Source organism: Botryllus schlosseri, chromosome 16 (assembly GCF_051294905.1).
Source record: "Botryllus schlosseri isolate E-star chromosome 16, Bs_hap1, whole genome shotgun sequence".
Classification (NCBI taxonomy): domain Eukaryota; kingdom Metazoa; phylum Chordata; class Ascidiacea; order Stolidobranchia; family Styelidae; genus Botryllus; species Botryllus schlosseri.
This window is the reverse complement of record NC_137251.1, coordinates 13687407-13695409: the sequence shown is the minus strand read 5'-3', so window position 1 is coordinate 13695409 and position 8003 is coordinate 13687407. Positions and strand designations below refer to the sequence as shown.

The window sequence follows — 8003 nt, the reverse complement described above, 5'->3', positions numbered from 1 at the left end:
CTTGAATTGCTGTTTTCTGTCAAGACTGTTCAAGCTCTTCTCAAGGTGGGCATACCATGTGATCTTGATCACGCCATCTTTCGTGCAGGTTTTGAAGTGATCGCACCAATTGTGATTTCTGCATTGTCGCAATCCTCGCCATTTTCCACACTGTCATTAGGCTACATCATCCACCACCACATTACATAGTTCATGAGTAGGGGTTGACTGAGGACAATGCTCTTTCAGATACAGAAAGTATCTCATTACTTCCCGTATAGTAGGTAATCTCGAGCCACAGATGTAATCGCAAGTTAATCCGACCAAGTACGGTACTGCTCAGATTTAGATCTTGATCTTCCGTTCTTCGCTGCGCCATATGTACAATCTTTTGCCGCTTTGCCTCAGCCATGACTGCAATATTGTTTCTCCAAAGCATACACTACCGCTATCGATTCTAAAGCATTTAAAGAACAAGTGTTACTGTACTACTAATGACTCATCAACCCACAACGCGCTTGTCCAGAACCACAGCCGCTACTAACAGACTCGACCTCAGCAAAGAAGACTTTCAATTTAGTAAAGCGAAGCACCCAAATCCGAGTCAGCTGTTGCAGTAATCAGTGAAGCATAGCCGATTACCCAATCAAAAACCGTGCTTTCGTGATTGCCCGCCTTTTCGCAATTCTGCTGTCGGTGGCCCGCCCACTCTTCACCAAAGACTTTCAAACGCATTTAGACAAATGTTACCGGCTTTCCTGTGAGCTTCTTTCAGGCCCATTATTGTTTTTTAACAATAATCTACAGAATAAGCCACGGATACGCAGTATTCCAAACATTTTCCAAATTTTGAACATCCCTAATAATCACACATGTACCAGGGCAGGAACCATTACAATTCATAGAATTCAATGCAAGTATAAGCTCGAATCCGATGATATTATTCACATAGTATTATGCAACGTTAAAATATGGTCTACTGTCACGAAAGTGATTAAAATACAGGTAGACAAACTGGAGTGTTATTTTTCACTAAAATCTTTTTGATACCGTATACGGACTATTATCCTTTTCATGCGCTGGATTCATGAAGAGCTGCATTGTTAACTGACACTAAAAACAATTTTTCTCATGAGATGAAATACTTGCTTACACACAAACATGGCATTTTTGACAGTTACAAAGCGACCTTGACAGTTACAAAGCTATTATCAAATCCTCCCCTACCTTGCAATTCAAGTTGCGAATTTTTGTCCTTGACCTTGACAACGACAAACATTTTTTTACGATAATCATTCTCAGGGTTCCACCCAAGCCTGCTTTTAATATCGTTAACGGAAACGTCGAATGCTGCTTCGCCTTGAAATTTCTGAAATCAAAAGTATGAAGTTGAAGATTCATTTAAATTGCGATAAATGAATTAGAAAGAGAGAGAAAGAGAGAGGGAGAGGAAAAGAGAGATGTCATGAGAATAAATATATTCATTGTAATGAAATAAAAGCCTTTTAATTGAGCGCCAAAATATTCATTGATCTGATATGTGGATGTGTCTAGTGCAAGATTAGTTTTAAGGTACAACGATTACAGACCACAGGTTATCATTGGTCAGTAACGAAGGAGGTTTGCCTTCTTGCACCACTTACTCCAACTACTTAATAGATTTCAAAGTAAATATGCTCGGAAAGTATAAAGCAGGTTTTGGGATGTGTTTGGATCACCATTACGTGTGAAATTGTCACAACTACTGGGCGAAACAGCCCCAGGATCATAAAAAACTGTATAAACATTTTCGAAAATTAGACCTAATTGTTGTGTCATGTAAAAATAAGACAAAATTTTGTTAAAATTGTAACGTTAGGTCAAAAAATTGTCAAAATTATTTACAAAGTCAAAATTCTTTTGCAACCTGCATTTCGTTCGCATCGTAGATGTTTGCACTGTCGGTGAACTTATCATTTGACATTTTACGGCTTGTAGCCTACTTTATAGGCCTACCGTTGTAATGTAGATGGCCCATTGTGAATCATAAACCATCAAGTGAAACATGGTGTTATGCTCAACGTACCGAAATATCCTAACTGAAGCAAGACTGCGTGGGCATTGGTTCTTGTATCAAGAAGTGCATGACGAAAAATTGTGATGTAGACAACATTGCCAGAACGAAGCAACACGGTGTGTCATCAGCAGTGTACGCACAACTTCAGTGTTGCCAGCCAACAACTGCTGCTGTCGAACGTTCTTTCTACATTCTTAGCAAGCTACTTAGTAAGGACAGACACTTTCTACCCATGACTGTAGGAAAGTATATTTCGTTGTACTGCAGCAAATTTTAAATATTTTTACCATAATACGTGATGCAACTACTGGAATTCTTCATAGGTCCAAGATTTCGTTAAAATATAGTTTTTTTCATGTAAAAAATTGTCAGTTTTCAAGTCAAAATAGTTTTTCCATGCCAAATTATTTCGTAAAGACAGACAGTTCCAACCAGAAATGAAGATAAGTAGTAAAATTCTAACATCATGCGCGAAAACATGTACTTTACGTACACGGGGTCAAAATTCAGTTTTTTAAGGTAAAAAAAGTCAAAATTTTGTTTTTTTTAAGGTCAAATACTTTAGGTAGAAGAAAATCACCCTAGTTATTAGTCATTTTGCGTTGGTTGCCAAGACGCATTTGCAATTTCTCTAGTAGAAACCTCTAAACTGCTAGAGGTGTGCGACCCCTCAACTAAATAATGGCGCCTTTTTATTTTCTACTTATACTTGAAGCAGTTTTGACAATTGACATATCTTGGAAATTGTTCTTCTAGTAATTAAGTAGATATCTAGGAGAAATTTACTTCGAATTGAGTAGCAACTTAGACTGCTTTGACCACCTCGGTTGCTGACGAGAGCAAAAAATCTTACAGGGTACTTGAGCTCAAACGATTTCTCTTTAATCTCGTTGTTCCAAAAGAAGCTGATTTCATAATGAGACACTTTGAACAGAATTGAGGCAGTGCCTTTCACCGGCTGCCCGAACGTAAATCTGAAATACACCGGATAGAAACAAAATGGATTATAACACAAATTATACCGTCATACTTCGCAGAGATCCTTCCGGAATACCCACTTCCATCTGGATCTACGAACAGTTGATTCGGAGTGAATTTGATCTCAAATTTTGGCAGTTGGTATTCATCGACTAATACGGTCGCGATCTCTGTGTTACCCTACATGTTACCGGACATATTCCGACAATATTCTCGGTCATCACACACGTGAAACACACCTGACATTCGAAAGTAATCTTCCATTCCCCGAGTGCTGAATAACGTCCAAGGATGAATTCAGAACCAGTCATGCCGTTGTTTAGGGTCGCGTTTTTCTTTTGCAAAATTACGTTACTGTCGGGATCGATTAGTTTGTACGAAATCGTTCCGTTGTATGGGAGAAGGTCAGGCGTGGTTACCACGCCTCTGAACTTGACTGGAAAAGATTCAACAAAATATACTGGGAAATCATCAACACATTCGGATATTCAAATTTGAAAAAATTACATCTCACGACACAATTAATTTGCTGCATGGGCAGTGTCACACTCGGCAAAATACAAATTATTGGACATCTCGGGCAACACACGGCAGCAGTGGTCTGTAACTCAGTAACATGGAAGCTGAGTATTGAAGAAGATAGCTACATACTAATCCTGTGATATATTCGGTAGGATTTGCCTTTAAAGCACCACCAATTTCACTTCAACACCTTTCCAAGCTGAGGTAAGCCTAGTCTTAGTCCATCACAAATTTAGTGACTGAAAAGTATATTATGAATATAATCTAGACACAAATATATGCAACATTTTCATGAGAAAAATAGTCACTATGACCCGGTGTTGGGATGACTCCAGTCAACTTTTTCGTATGATGACCCAAGTCACTTTGCAAAAATGGCTCGACTTGACGCTTCAGAAATGTGGATTGACTCGTGACTCAGTCCTCTTCTCGAGGCTTCGTATTCGATCCGCTATTTTGACTGATAATAGCAGAATGTAGCATGTAGCTATAACTTGTGTATTATATTAGCATTTCTACGTATGGGTTAGCGATATAGGGCATTTTTGCATGTATATTTAACTTTATATTCGTTATTTGATTCAAGATAAATGGCCAATTAATCTGTCTTTCACACAGCTAGCAAAATCTAATGACTTCGAATGATCACTCATACTTCGAAAATTCAATTTGACTTGAATTATGACTTGACTCTTGACTTGACTTGACTCAAGTCACGTTCGAAAATCGATTCACTTGACTTAAGCCAAAATGTGCAATGACTCAATATGACTCATGACTCAAAGGTAGTGAGTTGATCTCAACACTGCTACGACCTGACCTCATGAGTCCTGTACAGTATCCCAAGGGGAGAAGATTACTAATCATGTATGGAGTAACACCAAAAGTTAATATAAGCTAATGGGAAATTGAATTTTGGGATTCCAATAAGTCAAACTATTATTTAGAGCTACTTACTCTTCAAGCAACACAGTACACAGACTAGCTTTGAACTGACCGAGGAAGCCTTAAAAAATGACAGTATATAGATCAGCATTGAGCATAAATAATTCTGGTAATACCAGTAAGCCGAGGAGGGTGTCAGACTGATCAGCCGTATTTGATGGTTTTAACAGCCTCCGATCTGTTCATTACATTTTATTGTGGATCACACTGTATGTCTATCGTGTGTTTTGAATGGATTAAAATAACAGAACATATCATGTATCATCACAACTACTTACTTGTTTGCGAAGGTTTGTAAATGCCTTTGTCAGTCTGAATGAACATTGATAACGACTTTGTCTGATACAGCAAGTCCAGAGTGGAGTTGTTAATGACGGTTTCATTCGTGACGGAATCTATTCCAATGACAGACAATTCAAATTCTGTGCTTCCGTCATAGCCGAACGGTATCTGAAAATCTCAAACATATTTGTACAGTAAATTTCAGAATAGTAGAGGAAACGAAAACAGTCCAGTTGGTTGCATGAAATTGATTGTAACAAATTCAAACATATTGTCTTCACACAAAATATTGAGAAATTCTTCTTTTAAAAATCAGTCATCACCTGCTTGCAAAATGATATTGTCTTGAGTTGACCTGAAAGAAAATAATGAGATCAGCGATAAAAATTCAGCAACAAATTCATTTCCGATATTGATTCAATGTAACGCCAAGAAGCGGAATTTTTTCATACTCATAGAGCACTACCTGCAGAAACACTGTCATTTGCAAATAAATCAACTTTTCCATCCGATGACCTCAGAAAAGCTGTGGTATCAACTGGATGAGGATTCTTGAATATTTCGATGACGATTTCGATAGGGAAACCGGAACGTATGTGCTTTGGAAAAAAGACGAAGTAGGTTCTGGAAGAAAAAAAACGACACGGCGTTCATCAATTGCATCAAGGTCTAAGGGCAGAAAATTTACTCACGGTGGATTGCTTGCAGCAGTAGTGACACATGCATGGAGAAACTGCAGAACGCAAAAAGTTATCTGAAGAAGCATAATTGTAGGGAGTAATAGGTAAATTCTATAGTTTCCTGTAAATCTGCCTCGAAAAAAGACAAATTTTCATATTTTCGGATGAATTGCAATCGTTGTTTGTTTGGTTTGCTTCAACAACAGCTAATTAAAAATCAATAGGCCTAGGCTATAACACAACCAGCATAGAAATAGTACCTTTTCCAAAATTTATTGCACATGTTGGCCCTGATGGGATTTGTGTGACAGATCCGATTGTGCAGCATAACGAGTGCCGGTAAACAAAATTTATGAAGAACCTTGCCCACTTTTGAGGACACTTGAATTTGTTTTTTTTATCAGTAACCTGCCTGCCGTTATATTTACAACGATATAGCATCACGGGGTGAAAACAGATTTTTGAAAGTCAGCAACTCACCATTTCACCCGTACAAGTTTGAACCTCTTTATAAGAAATTTTTGATAACGCTGACCTATAGGAAGAGTCGCCGTGGATACGCAATGTCTGCACGCACATAATCCGTGGCAAACTATAGGTTAGGTTAGGGAGGACCGTTCGGTTAAGTTAGTTATCTATAGGCTAATGTAACGCCGACTGCGCGCCATTGTTTTGAAGTGGTCATTGAAATCTACTCAAGCGTGTGCTCTTCTTTCGTGTCAACGTTCAAGCTCAGTGGTCGAAACCCAGGCAATATCCACTATCCAGGCATACAGTACCGAAATGGGAGGTATCAATCAATATAAATCACTCATATGATAATAACTACCAATTTGCCAATGACGACTGTGTACTAAGACGTCACGTCCCTTTATCGACATCTGAACTTACGGAATTTCATTAATGCGATAAAATGAATGAATCTACCTATCTATCTATGGTATGATTGTGTGTGGTGGTTTTTGTTGTTGTCGTTAAATATTCCAATACACCTGACCAATACTCCTATAGCACGGGCCAAAGAATGTAGAAGGACAAGAAGTGCGAGGTCATTGTTGCGTCACGCCACTGTTACGCAGCGGCATCCATTTTGGTCTCAAAAGACCACAAAAATAGCCTGAACCTATGCGTGCGGCTGTAGTTTTCGGTCATATTGGCAGTGATATTTATGGGATTACGCTCGCAACTGGGATATTGGACATAGAAACCAAGGTGAATTTATGTATTTTCGTTGTCTGCTGGTCGTTTTTATTTCAGATCACCCCGGACTACCACAACAAAATGCCTTTCTGGGCTGCACCGAATTGTAGGTCTACATATGGCCCAGACTGGAATCGGTGGTTGTTTTCGACAACATGTTGTGCGTGACAGACAGATTTCTCGCGTGATTGGAAAATTTCATCCGTGTGACGGAAATATTTTTCGCTCTGATTCAATACTGAATTACTTATTAAACGACACAATGCGCTAAAATAGACCTGGTATACGCCGGACTAGGGCTACGCCGTATATTCGTTGTTACGCAAATGCCACGCTTGCTTGAGTTCATTGTAAAGCGCAAGCGCCTTATTCTGGATCTGGACTTTGTTATCGCTTTGTGACGTCATGATAATTCATTAATCGGCGTGATCAGATATAAATGCTCGCGTGACGTTGCGCGTGCCGTTGCCACCGATTCCACTCTGGCATATGGCGATATATTTAGAATCTCAACCTAAAGGCTTCTTGTGAGAATTGTATCCTGTTGAAGCAGGAGATGGAGCTAGTAAGATTCAATATTGCCGATAGGAACTTTCCGCATAGATACTGTAACAGCATAGACCGCCCACTACGATATAAAGTCACCCATCTTACAATTTGCAGCTACAAGGCCGGTGTCAGGAGAAAGATGAAGAAATTGCGTGTTATTATTATTATTAAAAGTTTAGAGTCACCCTTATCACCTGTTTAGGTCTTGTGTGCCACGGAATACAGTGCAAACAAATTCAGGGAGAAAGATGAAGAAATTGCGCGGTTGAAATCGCTGGTAATGCGAAATCCTTGTGAAATTAATTGTAGCATTTTGTCGATACAAATACACAATGAAAACCATACAAGATACCCAAATGTGATTAATAGCGGAATTGTACAATTTATGATCGTTTTGGTACTTGCATGTAAGCTCGGATAACAAGGAACAGATGGAGGAGGATATGAAGGTTATATTCAACAAGGATCAGATTCAGGCTTTGAAAAGAGAAGGGCAGGCCTCTGGATGCAGATGGGCCGTTGATACAATTATGTCAGCACTGAAAATCAGGTTTTCATTTGGAAAGCATGGGTAGTTTTTGAGCTCCAACAGTGTTTCTATATCGAATGTAAACATTCGATAGTATAGATATCTGAGTAAATCCTCTGATACCACGAACATTTATCTTATTTTTTTAATATATTCTCGGATTGAGGCTCGTTCCAGTTTCTTAGTAATGATTAATTGGAGTATAAATTAATCACTCATAGTCGGACTTTATAAATAAAGGGTGAAATTATCCAAAAAATACATTTTAATAGAACCGGTGAGC

The 8003-nt window shown here is 38.7% G+C and overlaps 1 protein-coding gene and 1 long non-coding RNA gene across 2 annotated transcripts; one reads left to right on the top strand and one right to left on the bottom strand.

Moving 5' to 3' along the window:
• Window positions 1-1156: 1156 nt before the first annotated feature.
• On the bottom strand, window positions 1157-5528 carry LOC145458722 (CD109 antigen-like). Its single transcript, XM_080337180.1, has 8 exons — window positions 5455-5528; window positions 5229-5386; window positions 5086-5117; window positions 4759-4930; window positions 3253-3449; window positions 3066-3193; window positions 2889-3009; window positions 1157-1348 (listed from the first exon to the last, which is right to left on the bottom strand). The coding sequence occupies exons 1-8, from the start codon at window positions 5526-5528 to the stop codon at window positions 1157-1159; spliced, it is 1074 nt and encodes a 357-aa protein (XP_080193306.1).
• A 932-nt stretch (window positions 5529-6460) lies between these two features.
• Window positions 6461-7542, top strand: LOC145458306 (uncharacterized). The gene is made up of 2 exons (XR_013921108.1): window positions 6461-6654; window positions 7306-7542. It is a non-coding gene; the product is annotated as an uncharacterized LOC145458306 (long non-coding RNA).
• Window positions 7543-8003: the final 461 nt, after the last annotated feature.

What these genes read in the sequence shown, in the direction of transcription:
- LOC145458722 (XM_080337180.1), bottom strand. Translation starts at nt 5,528, where the DNA reads ATGCTTCTTCAGATAACTTTTTGCGTTCTGCAGTTTCTCCATGCATGT. An exon ending in ACTGCTGCAAGCAATCCACC is followed by an intron (nt 5,387 to 5,454) that starts GTGAGTAAATTT and finishes TTTTTCTTCCAG; the next exon opens with AACCTACTTCGTCTTTTTTC. An exon ending in AAATGACAGTGTTTCTGCAG is followed by an intron (nt 5,118 to 5,228) that starts GTAGTGCTCTAT and finishes ATTTTCTTTCAG; the next exon opens with GTCAACTCAAGACAATATCA.